The sequence below is a fragment of the Crocodylus siamensis genome, chromosome 3, assembly GCF_052110815.1.
Source record: "Crocodylus siamensis isolate JL-2025a chromosome 3, ASM5211081v1, whole genome shotgun sequence".
Lineage (NCBI taxonomy): Eukaryota > Metazoa > Chordata > Crocodylia > Crocodylidae > Crocodylus > Crocodylus siamensis.
The window spans coordinates 148,105,542-148,122,777 of NC_143397.1; the positions used below are offsets into that span (position 1 = coordinate 148,105,542).

The 17,236-nt window shown below is 42.4% G+C and overlaps 1 protein-coding gene across 3 annotated transcripts in view; it reads right to left on the bottom strand.

Annotated features, from left to right (window-relative positions):
* The window catches only part of KIAA0319 (KIAA0319 ortholog), a 107,425-nt gene that overhangs the window by 72,581 nt on the left and 17,608 nt on the right, over window positions 1–17,236 (bottom strand). The window contains exons 2-3 of one of the 3 annotated variants that reach the window (XM_090039486.1): window positions 14,011–14,071; window positions 13,684–13,849 (exon numbers count right to left, since the gene is read on the bottom strand). In XM_090039486.1, coding sequence (XP_089895612.1) covers window positions 13,684–13,732 — 49 coding nt within the window. In that variant the 5' untranslated portion in view covers window positions 13,733–13,849; window positions 14,011–14,071. Of the gene's footprint in view, window positions 1–13,683; window positions 13,850–14,010; window positions 14,123–17,236 lie in introns of those variants that run through there. The other 2 variants (XM_090039488.1, XM_090039487.1) reach the window with 2 other exon arrangements.

Sequence of the window (17,236 nt, forward strand, 5' to 3'; positions counted from 1 at the left end):
GGGGTCTCCTCTTACACTCCCACCCCACCTCTGGGGATGCCAGCTTCAGCCACTGACAAGACACTTGGCAGGAACTGGAGGGGAAAGGGAGCCCCTCTGCTACATGGGCCCAGCCCGGCTCCTCTCAAGACCACAGCAGTGGTAGCTGGGGGGACCCGTGAGGCTGGGGGCTCCATTCCCCACCAGCTGCTGCTGACAATTAACAGCTGGCAGGGCTGTTAAGAAGCAATGATAAAATGCATTGTTGAATGTGGTACTCCTAGATATCACCAATCTATAGGTAGGCAGGACAGCTCACAGACTCGCTGGTACTGCCTCCCCCCCGCATCCCCTACATCCAGCTCCCCAGGATGTCAAAGATGGAAGGACTATGGCAGTTGCTGTAACAGGAAAAACTAAAAAGGCTAGGATTCATCAGTTTGGAAATGGCAAAGCTGAGGCAGGGCATGACATAAATCTATAAGATCGTTAAAGGTGTGAACCAAGTGAACAGGGATCTGTTCACCAAGTCCCAGAATACTAGAATTAGGGGGCATCCACTAAAATTAATAGGTATCAGGTTTAAAACTAACAAGAGAAAGTACTTTTTTTAATGTAATGTGTCATTAACTTGTGGAATTCATTGCCAAAGGATGAGGCAGAGGCAGATAGCATAGGTTAAAATATGTATTGGATAAATTCATGGATGAGAGATGTATTAATAGCTACTCAACAGAGTGGCTGGAAATGTTTCCTCTGGCATCTCTGAACAAATAATGGTGAAAAACATGATTGGACAGGGAGGAAAGGTATTAAAGAGGGAACAGATCACTCTAGAGAGATCCAGTTCAATGCTTTCCCTCTATAGCATCTACTTCTACTGTTAGCTACTGGACTAGATGGACCAATGGTCTGATCCAGTATGGCACAACTTACATTCTTAAGATTTTATTCTGATTTTGAAATGTTAGTAATTGGTGGGCAGAGATAGTCTTATGATTTGCACATAGACAAAAGTTGAATGAGGACCTGACAGAGCAGGTAAGTGTCCCCAGATAGCAGTCTTACAGCCACAGCTATGCTTTTGTACTAGAATTCAGGGCCTGTTTATTTTTTCATTTGACAGTTCCACTGCGAGCTCTATATAAGGGAGCATGAACTGAATCACCTTTCCTGTAGAAGATAAAAACAGCAGCTTGAACTTCTCCAGGTTATCTGCACTTGTATTTTCACACTTCTCATTCACCCAAGTGTATTATTATTATTCCCCCTCTCCCCGACATTCCCATTCATCTCCAAAATTATATGACTCAGAGAGACACCTAATACTATAAATCATTATTTTAAAACATGGCACACAATCCAGCAGGTACAGGAGTTCATAATCAAAGCACAGGCTGGGAAGTCAGGAAGGAGGCTAGCTTATCTGCCCCATTATTTAGAGCAGTCCATTTAGCTGAAGCGTAACTTTTGGGCACTTGTTAAAAATGGAACTAGCCTCTTGTAAGGATGTGTCGCCAGTGAGCGTACAGTAACAAGTCAAGAATAGTTCCTCAAAAATGTGTACATAATGGGCAAGATTTTCAAAGTTTCTAAGCATTTAGGGCACTTGATACTACGACTGAAACACCTTAAGAGTTCCTCAAATTGGGCACTCCAGGATTTATAACCCAAAAATATCACTGCTTTACTCTCACACTGGCCTTTTCATCATCAGATCTCAAAAAGCTTCCCCACAGAAGTGAATATCTTTAACCTCATGCAGACAGTGAGGAACAGAAAGGTGACACGATTTACCCAAGGTCACTCAACAAGGCAGAGACAAGTTGAGAGGGCCCAGGCCAGAACTCCATCCAGGAGGTAACACTGCCTCCTTTATCACTAGGGAACTTTGAAATCTTGACCTATGACATTTCATTGGGAAAGGTCTCTCAGGTTCAGGGTGAAATTTCTGGTTGAGGGAGAACACCTTCCTCCCAAATAACTAAAATCTGTTGAGTGTGGTATTTGTCTGGGATGCAAGAGGCTCAGTTCAAGTCCCTGCTTGGCCCACTTTTGAGCCTGGATCTCAGACATCCAGGTAATTGCCTCAGCTCCTGGATTGTAGATTCAGTCATTCCCTCTCTTTGGCCCAACAGATATTTAATTAATCCTTCAAAGGGGGAAGGTTTAATAAGACATACAGAGACAGAGCAGGAACTTGAATCTAGGTCTAAGCAACCACCTAACCACAAGGTGAGGAAGAAAGGGAAGAAATGAACACATTCTTAAATCTCACAGAAGCTCATGGATGAGAAAGCCATTTCTGCCCTAAACTGGATACACTCATCTGATCAGACAATAGGATTTTTACCATTGGCCTCAGAGGAATTAGTGGCCAACTGCAGAAACTCTAACAGTAAACTGGGCACAACTGGATGAAGGGAACAGGAAGTTTCAGCCTAATGCTGCAGTTTGTTGATTGATTTCAGATGAGTAAGAAAAGCCCTACATTCAGAGTGACCTCCATCTGATTCCTGATTTTTCCATCCGCAACCCCACAAATAAGAGTAACTAAATGTTTACCTGAATTGTAGAAAATAATCTGAGAAAGGGTACTCACATAGTCACCTATAAATATTTGTGCCTGTAGTGATCCCACCACTGATAATAGACATAAAATTAAGGCCTGTTTTGGGGGGTATGCTTGGTAGCCATGTTGGTCTGAGACAAGACAGCATACAAAAAACTCAAACTCTTGGTTCCAAAATGATACCTTGTATTAGACCAACTGGGAAATTGCAAGAAAACTGTCCTTTTCTGGAAGCTTTGGGATCAAAGTCCCTTCGTCAGGCTCTAGAAAAAGTGTAGATGGTACAAGATGGTAAAAAGTCCCCATAAGTAGGAAATAAATTCCATCTTCAGCTCCCTCTGTGCAAAATTCAAAGGCTGCCTCGGGCCAACATGGCTACAAAGTACACCCCTGAAACATGGAAGATGCCTGAATTTTAGCTGATTTTGGATTTTAAACTTCATTGCAGAACAAGATGACAGATTTTTTTTTATCTCCCGGCCTGCCATCTGACACCTCCAGGGAAGGAATCCTACCTGTTCTACACATCAAAGAGCTACTCAAGACAGCTCACAAAGACACTCTCGTAGACCCAGAGGGACAGCCTTCCATCTTCAGCTCCCTCTATGCAAATGAAATTTATTTCCTACCTACGGGGACTTTTTACTATCTTATACCATCTACACTTTTCCCAGAGCCTGACAAAGGGACTTTGATCCCAAAAGTTTGCAGAAAAGGACCATTTTCCTGCATTTTCCCAGTTGGTCTAATAAAAGGTGTCATTTTGGAACCAAGAGTTCTAGTTTTTTTTGTGTCAGGCATGTTTTTGAAAATTTCTGTCTGCAGAAATTAAAGTGCCAGGCTACTCTCTTGCAAAAATGTCAGACAACCTCACAGCTACATACATATTTCCTCAGAATACCTTATCATACATACTCAATTTATTCTTAAGGATTTACAGCCCTACGAAATCACCATGTGAGCTTCCTAGGTCATGCAGTAGCAGTCTATTCTCCCTGACCACCATTGCCTCTTCTTACACAGCTGTGCTATGGAGCTCACTATTTTTCACATCCAGAGTCAGTGATGTTAGATATACACTAATATTTTGCATTGAATTTGGGGCATCTGTGGAAAACGGAAAAGGCCATACATGTGCAAAATAGATTTTATAATCTTCTTTCAGCATAAGTGTATTGAAGCCATTTTAATGAGAGTCTAGAAGCCAAAAAAAGCAGCCTCCTATGCTGAGAAATGTAATTCCAGTTTTCAAGCTAGAGTACATTTTTGCATCCAAGTTATAAGCCTCTGAAGAACAGGAAATAATAATAAATGCTGACAAAGGCTTAATTAGTTCCAGTGGCCTTTGCAGGAACCTATTTTCAAAAACCAAAAAACCCAAAACAAAACAAAATTCCTCAAACCAAACAGCCAGATTAACCAGAAATTTATCAAAATCTGAAATGTCACTGCATCACCATCTATGGCAATGGCATTCACCTCTGTATAGAATGAAAACAATTCATTCTCTCTTTCTCTGCACGCTATTTTCCTTTTACATAGAGCCTCCCCCTTCCTTTCCTTGAAATCCTGAAAAAGACAAAGATACCTCAGAGACCTCCAAGCACCTATTAACTCACAGACAATTCTGACTGCAGATTAAACATTTTTAACAAGGCAAATAAAGGGAAAATGCTAAACAAAAGCACATACTCCACACAGGGATGAAACCAACAGCATTCTAATTAGATTTACAAGGAATCGGCAGAAAAGCTTTTACTGCAATTACAGCAGCAGTCTGCACTGATGTTTACAATTCTGTTGTAGTGCCCAGAATTAGCAGAGGCTCTCTAATTGGTTCAGTGGTCTTGATCACTCACTCTGAAGACTATATTCATTTCACAGGTTGCTAGGATCCTTGTCTGGTGCTGATCAACAAGAAGTACACTATTATTTACTAAAACCTTCCTTTTACCTCCACATTAACCAAGAACTGAGGCTTTCAAAGGGAGGGGTTCAGTTAATGTAAAATTATATCGTCTAGTCTTAATTAACAGATGAAGAATCTGCTGCTTCCCTAGGGGGGGTGCTATTCCATTGTTTACTCACTGTTAAAAATTTTTGCCTATTTCTGAAAGACGTCAACACCAAGTCCTCTGATAAGAGTCAATTGGACTTGGATGTTTAACCCCCCACCCCACCTTAGGGTCTTTGGAATTTCCCTGCTGACATCCCAGCTTGCACTGAATGGGGAAGATGGGAGAGGGAGCCTCTTCTTCCCCACAACATCTGCACAACAGCAGGGAACGATTTCTTTAAAGTGCTCCAGAGAGCACTGGAGGGAAGCAGGTTCATCTGCTGTACCCAGCAGCACTCCAGAGCCCCAAGGCTCTTGAACATAAGAGCTGGGCCATCCAGGAGGTGCTTTCATGCTTCCAGCACAAGTAAGGAAAGCATACATGCTCTGCTTCTTTCTGAAGGAGCTACAGTATATAAAGCCAATCCCTTTCCTGCCTCAGCTAGTACCTTCCTTCATTCCCAAGGCTAGATATCCTCCAGGATGCAGCAGATTGGCTCCTAGAATATATACATAGGTATTCTCTTTATCCTCCACATTCACAGGCAGAGCCAAAACAGCAGTAGCTAGCCACCTGCTTAACAAACGCTGCACATAACTTAAACCCAGTCCAGAAGAGCTGACTGTGCCATCATCCCACATTTGGGCACATTTTCCAAGACTCTACACCAGTACAATGCCTCCAGTAAAAGGAAAACATATGGACTGAGGTTCTGTATGCACAGTGGAATACCTACCCCAGCACTGGTTGCTACTGCATTATCGCTACATCCACAGGACCAAAATAATTTGTCAGACTTCAGAATGATTTTAAAAGCATGAGCTTGAAAAAAAAAATCCATGGAGGGGGTTGTTAGCTTTGTCTTCTGAGTTTTTAAAGTGTGCTCGGTTCACATTTTCAAACATTCCTGCACAATCACAAGGCAAGGGCTTGATTTTTTTTTAATGGAAGTTGACATTTCTCAGGCATTTGCTTGATTCTATCACCAGGTGCTTCAGGAAAAAAAAAAATCCCACTTTGTAAGACTCGCAAAAGCTGGTGACATTTAAAAATTTCCTACGCACAAGGTAGGTTCAAGAAGGCTAAGAATGCAAAGCTAAGCCCTCAAAAGTGAGACATGCCAGAATCTTCATTCATCTCCCTTGTGAACATGCACCATGATGCAGTCTTTAATGATATGATCTTATGCTACTGCTTACAGGACCCCTGCCTCACTCAATGCACAGAATAAACAGTGCTCATTTATAATATAATATTTATAACATTGACCAACTACTCAATATTTTGCTTTAATCTTTATTTCTGTGTGTGGGATTGTGTCTTGTTTCCTGGATGCTACTCAAAGCCTGCTCTCAAGAGGGAATAATAGGATTTCTTCATGGTCTTCATACAACTGTCCTCATGATTGTTTCCAAGGGCTTACAAATGTTAAATGAACATAACCTCACAACAAACCTACGAAGAAGGTGGCATAAAAGTGCACAGAAATTAAGGTCAAAACTACCCACTAATTTTAAGTATTCAGTTTAAAATATGTGGAAGCTGAACATTTTTTACATATAATAGACTTGTATTGCTTTTTATCTGGTAAAAGCAGAGATTCCGTTAACTCGGGTTACATCTGTGAGTGCTCATTAATTCTGCAAATCAGACTTCAGGTCTCAAGTCAGATGCCTAGAAATAAAGCACACACAATTATGGCCTACCTGTGAAAAGTTTAAATGATTTGCCCAGCCTCACAGAGGAACTCTATGGCAGAGGCAGGTCAATATCCAAACCTCCAAGGCAGCCTTGACCATGAGGTGTTCCTTTCTTTCTCTTCAATCTCATGCCTTGTTTGCTACACAACTTGCAACTCCTGCAACAAGTGTCAATGGGTTCTAGGCAACAACAGAGTCCTTTACTACACAAACTTGCTTTACCCCAAAAGCAGGTCCAGCCAAATGTTGAGTGAGACATAAGAACATAAAAGCTACTATTTACTAGGTCAGACCATGGGTCCATCTTGCCCAGTATCCTGTATCACATGGTGGGACAGAGTAGACACTGAAAGGGGGCCTGACCTGGGTATAACCAGGTTATAATCAGGAATTTTTCCACTGTTCCTCTCTCACTTGCAGCCTCCAGCATTTATGCTCTAGGAAATTGTGATTCAGAGGTTGTATCCCTAACTCCCATGCTCAATAACTACTGATTTCCCTTTCCTCCAAGAATCTGTCCGATCCTTTTTTGAATCTGGCTAAACTGTCCGCTTCCACGGCATCTGGTCACAATGAGTTCCACACCTGAATTACACACGGCATGAAAAAGACCTTACTTTTGTTCGTGTTTAACTTACTATCTAACTGGTTTCATTTTGTGATCCTTAAGTCTTGTATTGTGAGAGATGATAAATAATAAATGCTTATTGACTTTCCCTACACCATTTAATATTTTGTAAACCCTTATCATGCCCCCCCCCAAGTATTTTTTTCCTAAATGAATAGGCCTAGCTTCTTCAATCTCTGCTCACATGGAAGATCCTTCATACCACTAATCATCCTTATTGCCTTTCTCTGAACCTTTTCTAGTTCCTCCCTCTATATCCTGTTTGAGGTACAGGGACCAGAACTGGGCACAATATTAAATATGTGGACACACCATGGTTTTATAAAAGGGCATAATGATACTTTCAGTTTTGTTTACAATTCCTTTCTTAATAACCTTAACATCTTGTTTGCCTTTTTGATGGCTGCTGAGCACTGAGCTGATGTTTTTAGCTAACTGTCTACAATGACTCCCAGATCTTTTCCTGTGTGGTAATGGCCAACATAGAGACCATTATAGCGTAGGTACAGTTTAGTTTATTTGTACCCATGTGCATCACTTTACACGTACCTACACTAAACTCATCTGCCACTTTGTTACCCATTCACTCAGTAGTGCCGGATTCTTCTGTAGCTCCTCACAGTCCGCCCTTGGTCTTTGAATAATTTTGAATAATTACCACTTTAAATAATTTTGTCACCTCACAGTTCACCCCCTTTTCCATACAATTTATGAGTACTTTAAACAGCACTGGTCCCAACCCAGATCCCTGGGGAACCCTGCTGTTTACTTCTTTCGATCCTAAAAACTGACCATTTATACTCACCCTTTGCTTTCTATCTTTAAGTCAATTTATAATCCACAAAAAGGCATTCCCTGTAATCCCATGACTACCTAACTTCATTAAGAGTCTCTGATGGGAAACCTTATCAAAGATCTTTTTGGAAGTCCAGCTGTCAACTGGACTTGCCCTGATCCACCTACTTATTGACACATTCGAAGAACTGCAGTAGGTTGGCAAGGCATGATTTCCCTTTGACAAAGCCATGTTGAATCCTCCCCAGCAAGTCATGTTCATCCATGTGCTGAACAATTTTTATTATTGCTTCTACCAGTTTTCCAGAAAAAGAAGTTAGGCTCGTCAGCCTCTAGTTCTCTGTATCCCCTCTAGAACTTTTTAAATAAGGATAGGGTCATGTGATCATGTCAAGAAACAATGTACTACAATGCCAACACACAATAAGAGTGAATTAAAGTGTCAGTGGCAATTTTATATTCTGGTGTTTCTGAACAGTTGAGTGCTTGACTTTACAACACGTGTGTGTGTGTGTGTGTGTGTGTGTGTATACACACACACACAACTGTGAAATTTAATCTGAAAAATAATAAGAAATCCCATCAGTCAACATCAGATTGACACACACACCAGTAGGGTTGGAACCTTTTTGATCCACTGTATGGATGTGACATGAACTGATAAAATGACTAATAGCAATAGTAAGTTTCCAACCTCCACATGAAACAGTAGTAGAGAGAGAAGAGACCCCCCACTTCGCCAAAGGGTTTCAAAGGTCTTGGCTGACACAAGAAAAGCAACACAATTAAGGACTCTTGAGTTCCGTTCCAGGCTCTGGAGAGGAGTGTGCTTCAGTGACCAGGCACAGGGTAACCATTTTCTTCCAAGCTTGCTTACTTCCATCCCAGTCCTTTCTCTCCCCCACCCCGGCTCTTTGTCCCAGCCCCATTCTCACCTACTCAGGCCAGTTTTTCATCACACCCCTATACTCTTTGCCTAGACTGTCCTAACCTGCTCCTCAGGTCATCCTAAATTTAGTCTGCCCCCATCAATTTTCTTCTTACCTTCTTGCCCAGCCAATCTCCCTTTACTCCTCCTGGCTTATCTGAACTGTTCTCCTCTATCATACCAGTGCTAAAACTTCTGAATAGGGGTGCACCAATAAAGACTTTTTTGGCCAATAGAGATGGCCAGTTATTAATGAGCCCTATTGGCCAATACCGATCGGATTGCTGATATGCAGCCTGGCAGCTTGGAGAGCAGTGTCCAGCTGGTAAATCTGTTGGGGGGGGGGAGAGGGAAGGACAGGGAGAGGAAAGAGGCCTTGGGTGGGGCGGTTTCCACTGCTGATGCACCCCAAGGGAGGCATGGGGGCCACATGATCCTCAGATCTGTATGCAAGGCAAGGGCAAGCTGCTGCTGCAGGCTGGGGCTGTGCCCAGCCCATGCACAGCCTGGCCCAGCCCTGCAGCCAGGAAGAGCTTGGCACTGTCCCCAGCCCCAGCCTGCAGCAGCACCTGCCCTCACCCTACGCACAAGTCTGAGGGGCCCATGTTCCCCATGCCTCCCCCCATCTGTGCCCCCCGGACAAGCTGCTCCATCCCATGCCCTGCTCCACCCTGGCTGGGCAGCACTTGCCCTGCTCCAGCCCCACTACCTCCCACACAATGGGGGCCTAGATCTGCCCCCCCTGCGCACACCCCTTCCCTCCCCCTGCCCTTTTCCTACAACAGACTTACCAGCTGGATGCTGCTCTCCAAGTTGCCAAGTTGGTCACATGCATGCTGACACTGCACAAATGCACACAACATCTATTGGCTACATTATCAGCCACATCAGCCAAAAAAAGCTGATTGCCAATGGTGTCCATTTTCCTTTTATTGGTGTCAATACGATATGGACCAATGCATCAGTGTACTTCTACTTCTGAAAGGAAAGACCACTGTGGTTTTTCTCTTAAATAACAAAACAATACACTTTCTCTGGCTCTGTTCTCAGAAACAGCTGAAGCGTTTTGCTTGACATTTTCCTAAAAGCCCTTCTGCCTGAGGCAGATGTTCATCATAGGAAATTTCAGAACAAAGAATTAAATTTTGATAAATTACAAGCAACTGGAAACGAGATCTTATAATCATGTAGGACAAAATAGGTAGTACTATCAGCCTACCTATAAAAATGTGATGGACCTCCTGTGTACTAGTTTAACTCCAAGTACAACATCCATCCAGCAGAGGGCTTCAGAATCCCTCCAGTTCATGGAAGGAAAAAAAATCAGCAAAGTCATATTGTTCTCTCCAGAGATGTGGACACTACAAATAAGCAGCAGTTGCAGATCAGAGGTGATAATTTTTCAGTGAGGCTTCCAGCTCCTTTATCAATTAGCTGCTGCAAGGCTGAGAGGAAAAACTCCTAAATAGCTATAAAAATCTGAGCCTCAGATACTATGGTAATAAAAACAAATAAATACCTTGTGTTTAAATACTCTGCCCCTCTCCTTGCCTTTTCCCTGTTTTAAACACTTTATTGTTCAGTAATTCATGCCAAATGAAACACAAGCTCAATTTCCCTGTATTGTGGTGGGATTGTGGTGTTTTGCATTCACTTCAATAATTCTATCAAATATTTTCAGTTATAACTAAAAAGCTGGTGTAATTTCCAGCCCTGTAAAACCACTCTAGACACTGAAACTCAAGCTGGGTCCTTTCCTCTCTGTTCATGAACAATGACAGTTGAAAGATTTTCAGCTCCAATTCTACTTTCTGGCAGACAGCACAATCCCACTGTTGTAAAAATGAAGCATCTGTTCCTTCTTGTGATTATCAAAGGCTAACAGTTGTGTCTGCACACACAAACAGAGGAAATCTATGGGATACAAAGGTGCTATATTTATAAAGAAATGGAATCCGAATGGAATGACTGCTCTTTGTAAAGTAGGATTTCTTCCTAACAACTCTCACAACTAACAACTGTCCATTACTTTTTCAATATTGGCATTTTGCTTAAAACCTCAACTCCTGGAATCACAGTGCTTCACAAAACTATTTCATGAGAGAAAGAGGGAGGAATGGGGATCCTAGTCCCTTCTGTCATGAAGAAGCTTTTAACTGTGACCCCTGATGAGTCAAAACACATGGAAAAGCAAGTAAAAAGTCAATTATTTTTAAGCCACATAACTTTGGGTGGGGGGAGTTGGGCTCCTAATTTTTAGACATCTGGCAGTACTATTCTAAGAACTCACAGCTTGTGGGTATCTCAGGAAGATGGTGGTTTTAAATAGGAAAGGGAGATGGATCCTTTGCAAAAAGCATTGGGAAGACACGAATATATCACTGCATGGAAAAAGGCAAAAAGATGGGAGTTCCACAACATCTGTAATTGTGACTACACAGTAGCTGGTCTTTGTTAGAATGACTAATCTCAGCACAAGTACAGCTACGTGAGTATGCAGCAGCTAAATATTGAGTCAGGTATGATGATTTCTCTGGGCTTTTATTGTGCTCATAGAAATGCTTTATGGTAAAGCTATTAAGTACCGTCTACTTGGGTGCCAGGATGGAATACATCTCTGTGTGCGAGTCAGGTTTCATTTAATCCAATATATAGGACTCTAAATTGCAAATAGTTGTATTTATGATGGCAACCCACGTATCCTGTATTTATCAATGAAAGCTGTCTTTATCAATACACTTGGCTCAGCTGCAATAGCAATCAATAACATACATACTGTAAATCCATTTTTGAATACATTAGCACAAAGAACTACTGGGTTTTGGAAGGCCAGAATAATTTAGACCCAATTAAATGCACAATGATTTTAGCAATTAAGTGGATTACATCATTTTAAGAGACCAATACATAGAGGTAGGGAGAGACGTTAAATGACGGTCAGTGTTTCATGGACTTAGGTGACCCAGTCAGCTGAAGTGTCAAAGGAGTGCCAATTAGACATGCAGGAGTGTTGGTTCGACACTGATATTTGCTGCCACACTAGGCGTAAATCTTGCAGCACAACATTGGTGTTACAAAAGGTGAAGTGGCAAGGTTCAGAAACCATTGACGTTAGCGTCAGTCATTCTCTCTCTTCTCTTGAAAAGAAAAAACAGTGAAAAGGAGTCGCCCAAAACAAACACAGGTGCACACAGAACCATTTAGTTTAGAGGGCAGAGTAGCCAATATCCCCTCTTCTGACAAACAAGAGGGGACTTTCTAAAGTGCATGTCAACAAGGATAGCAAGAAACAGTCAGTACAAATAGTAAAGAACATGAGAAAACAGCTCTGCAGCACTTGAAATGTCCATGCCTAGAGGTGTTAGGAAATTCAACATGCTTAAAAAATTCGTGGATTTGGATCACAAGCATAAAACTAAGGCAGAAAAAAATCCCAAAACTGTAGTGTCAGCATCCCACAAAGCTACTGAGCCAATGCCAATACTTGTCAAGTGGCAAGGGCTGGCTTTTATGACATGTTGCAGTAGACATCTCCTGGAAGGTGATGAACACCCTTCAGTTTAAATGCAGTAACAGGTGACCTGCAGCATCTGACACAAGCCTCATGCAGCATTTGTGCCAGTACTGAAGAGTCCACTTCTATTTTCTGCCAAGGGTAAAAGGGGGAAGAAGAGAGACCATAACAACATTTATTAACCCCTAATTTAAACATTATAAACTGCTGACTTAGGGCTAAGAAGAAACTTGGAATATTTCCTATTGTACAAAAGGAGCAGAACAATTCTCCTGCGGATGGTGTAAGGGGAAAAAAAAAATCAAAAGATGGTGACAAAGCAAAAACAAAATGCCAACAAGCCTTTCCAAAATGCCTACTGGGGATTTTTTAGCCTGTTAAAATTATAAAAATAAGCCCTTGCGTATCTACAGTTCTTGTAACAATCTTTATGAACCAGGTTCATTATTCCATATATAAAAGAAAACTAGTGTCATACATGAATTAGGTACTTGGTTATAAAACATATAATATCTACATGAGAAAAAACACTCATCTTCACACAGCTGCCAAATATCCCAGAATAAATGTCTTCCCATTTCCAAACTCAGCTGTCTAAAAGTCTAGATATATTAGCAAGAATTTATTTCATTAAACATATAATCCTGTTTACATTTCAAGAGCCTGGAATCCCAATAACTCCGTATTACTGCCTTGAACCACAGTCAGTAATGGAGATGCTGCCGGTATCTCCCCAGTCAGAATTCCAGGCGCTGCCCCCTGGAAAAATAAGACCTTGGCATGTGCATAAGTGCGTACTGAACTTATGCCTTTCAGGGCCATGCGACAACTGCCAGTATTCAGGTTAAATGATCAAAACATGAAGAGGCAGCGTTAAGAATTCTTATCATTTTAAAACTTTAAAAAGCCATATTCTATCCAAATCAGGGGTCCTTCCCTATGTTGCATCTTTAAAAATATCCTGAAAAGGGCACCTTTGTTTCTCTTATACTAATAGCTTGATTAGGCTTCAGGAGGTATAAGGGAGACATCATACTGTATAGCAAAAGCAATGATGCTTGGAGGCATTTACTTTTTCAAGGCATTGTGTCTTTCAAAGGAGTATGCTGGCAGATAGACCCTGCTTCACAAGGTACAGTCGCTCCTTCTGATGTATATCCAAGGATATTCCTTTCCCTTTACACTCCCCACCTTCTGCAACTCAATTATAGCTGTCCTAGTGCAGGAATGGTTTCTAAGCCTCCTTCACTTGCACTGGCCTTGTGCACCCCTTCTTGAGTGGCCATAATTTGTCCCTACAGCCATCAATTTTGAACAGCCCTTATAGAAGCATGCATCTTCATTTTAGTCTTTCAAATGCAAAGCTTTTTATATTACAACAGCCCCCTAACTGAGGAATAACAGCTCCTTGTTTTCAGCCTACCCCCAAACAAAAAAAGAAAGAAATCAGTAACATTTACTTCTTGCATTCATGCTTCAGTCACATACAGAGAACAATGCAGACTCCTACCTGTCATTGCCCACAGCAACAAGCAGAGAGTGCCAAGCCCAAAAGCCATTCTTCACCAGGAAAGCAGTGACAATCACCTTGCTTCCAACCAGCCGTATGGAGATGATATGACCTTAGTGTAGATTCCCCCTATTACTGTTTAGTACCCCACTGCGGCCTTCAAGGACTGTAACAGACAGCAGAGGAAGAAACAGGTCAGAAGTGAACACTAATTAGACTGTTAAAAGTAGAAGCAGACAGACAGGATAAGTGTAGGCTTCCTATTATTTCCCTGGTATCTGCATGATAGGCAATACAGTAGATTAGGCAAAAAGATAAATTACTTACCTGTAATTCGTTCTTTGAAGGTGCAGAAATATCTACACACTTGGTTCCCTGCAGCTCCAAACTATGAAAAAGGAGTAACCCAAGATGTTGTTACTTACCAAAGAGAGTTCACCTCAGCTTTAAAGGAAAATTGCAATGCAACCTTAACCCTGAAGCAAAGTGTAACACCTTCAGTAGGAAGAGGTGCAGACAGAAGTAACCATTTTCGCCCAATCTTCCCACAGGAAGCAGGTTATGGCTGTGACCAAAGAAATGCACAGCTGCAAACAGCTTAAAAATGGCTGACTGGGTGAAAATCTGACCCCTCGTTGCATGGGTGATTGGTGCCTCCCAAGTCTGGGGGGGGCACCAGACTGCCAAAGGGGGGGCAGGGGGGGTCAGGTCACCAGCGGCAGATCACCAAGCCCAGAACAACCTGCGGCGAAACCAGAAGTGCATTTCCACTGACACTTCCAGTTTCGCAGCTGATGCACGGTCAATCTTAGAGAGTGACAGGTATGCTCACATGATCCCCCTATGCGTCACCAATGCCTCATTGCATGAAGCATCAGATAAAGATATTAAAAAATGTAGCATGTTTTGTTACTTGCATCTCTGGAGCTGGCAGCCTGTCCTGTTTTCAGATGGGAGGGGAAAAAGAGAGCAGATGGAGCTCAGTCTGAGGGGTTTTCAGTCCCCCCTGGAAGATGGGACAGGTATATTAGAGCCTCCCCCGCCAGGTGGGGAGGCCCCAATCCACCTATCTGACCCTTCAGCACCAGCCAGGGAGCCCCAAGAATCAGCTCCCTCTGCTGCCTTTTCCCACTCCCACTATGAAAACAGTGAGCACTGGCAGAGCTTGGCCATTGCTATGGGAACTAGCTGGGGCTGGGAGCCTGTAGCTAGGTTTCCCTCCCTCTGGAACCAACAGTGAACTTCTGTTTGGTCTGGGGCAATGCTGTAACTCAGAACACTTTGCAAAAATCATTCTGAGTTACAGCTGGGAACTGCATTTCTAACTGCACCCCTATACAGTCCTAAGTTCCAGGGCACATGTCTACACGTGTGCCCGACTGAGCAGTTGTTCCTGCACAGTCATTTGGTTTTTGCTTTAGCAGGAACTAAATGGCCATGCAGTAATTGCCATTACTGAACAGTCCCAGTGGTGCATGGGTTGTTTCTGACCCTACTGCACAGTAGCCCATTACTACTTGTGCAGTACTGTCAGGGTCACGGTTCGTGCCCTCCAACAGTACGTTGCCATACTCATTGCTATGGCAATGTAGTGTCTTGTGTAGAGTGAATTAAGTGAGATCTTTATTCATTTGGAACTGCTTGTGTAAAAGAAAGCAGAGCCTCCTGGGAATTTTCACTGAAGAGACCAATCTAGTCACAGTCCCTCAGACCAATCTCAGCAATTCATAAAAAGCAGGGAAGAATTCAGACAATTCCCCCATTTCAGCAGGGGAAAGCCAAGGTGTATATAGACAACTACAAGCTACCAACACTGTGGTGTTTGTCTTGTTACGCTTTAAAAGACTAGGTTTGTCTTGTTATGTTTTAAAGGACTAGGTTCACCCTGTGTAACCGCAAAGTTACTGATTTATAATATGTTTAATTAAGTAATACCAGGAATTACTCTGGCCTATTTGCTTAACTGGGCATATCAACACAAGATGTTTACTGCACAGTCAACTAATTAACTGTGCAGTAAACATATCAGCATCTATACATGCACCCCTATTAGGGCACACAAAACTAATAAACTCCACAGCAGAGTATTTACAAGTCCTACCCTGCTGTGTAGTTTTTGCGCATGTAGACACTGAGTCGTCTGGTTGGGACACGAGGGTGTTTCTGTGTGGAGGGCTGCCTCCCAGCTAGCCTCATGCTGAAGCACCCTCATGCCCCAGCACATTGAGTCCAGCCAGAATATGGCCGGGCTAGCAGGCTGACCCCCCTGGGCCTCCTGCCAGCTGGAGCTACTGTTATCTGGCTCAACATTGCTACGGTCCAGGCTCATATGTAAACCACGTGCCTGGGAGGTTCCTAGAAGCAATAAACCAGGAAGCAGTAGGCTCTGCAATTTATTGCTGCATGCTAATGGCTCATGTAGATGCCATTAACACGCAAAAACTAGGCCATGGAATACAGAGGCTCATCAGATAAGTGAAGAAAGCTATGCTTTTGGCTAGGTATAGCTGTGACTCTATAAGGAGAGGACCCATGGCCTCCTTGAGTACTCACTGAGTGACATGTAAATCTTTGTGTTCCTGGGGCCTAAGGTCCAGCCCTGGCAGAAGTGATCTGCACCTGACTGCTGCTGCCACACTGCCCCTTACAACATGTATTTTTATGACAAACAATTGTGCTGCTAATGGGACCATGACAAATGCAGGGAAAAAAAAGTTTATATCAGCTGATGTAAAAAGAACAACATCTAAAGAAGGCAGGTAATTTAGCAGCTCTAGACCAGCTGGACTTTAGTTCTCCAAGTAGAGATTATTGTCGGGGGGGGGGGGGGTTGTCTTGTTTTTGGGGGGGGGTCGGGGGGTTAATTTGGTCTTTGTAAAGCATCTAGCCTAGTAGGGACCTAGTCCACAACTGAAGCTCCAAGGAACCGCACTCCAGCAAACAGCCAACAACAGACCATTCCTACACAATCTAAAGAACAATGCAACACCAATTAAGCAATAAAAGAAGAGTCTCCAGGGGCCCCAGACATACTTTTTAGATTTGGAGAGTCCTTAAATGGAAAAGTTAAGTAGGATTCTTAAGCCCTCCAACGTGAAAAAGAGCCACTTTGGCAAACTGCCTGCAAAAATTGTGCAAGATTAACTTTTCAAAAACCTGACATTCAATTACAAAGAAAATAATTTGGCCAGCATGGCCTTCATTCTACAAGACAAGGAATGAAATCCCTTTTCTGAGAGAGACACTATTACAGAAAATCTAGAATACTAAACATTAAACCGATTCTCCTCCAATGTAGTCAAGTAATACACAACCAAGAAAATGAGGGATCCAATTTTCAGAGAATGCGGCTTCATGCCTGACAGTATTTTGATATTTGCAATTACCATTCCCTCTCAAAAAGAAGTTCCTGTAAACTACATGTTAATTGCTTCCCACTCTGCTGTAATTAGTAAGCGCCAAAACAAAATCTTTATCTAGTACTAAAAATGGCCAATAAAAAGCTCTTGATATTTGTTCTGGGGTTTTGTCCAAAAATGACTAACTTATAATA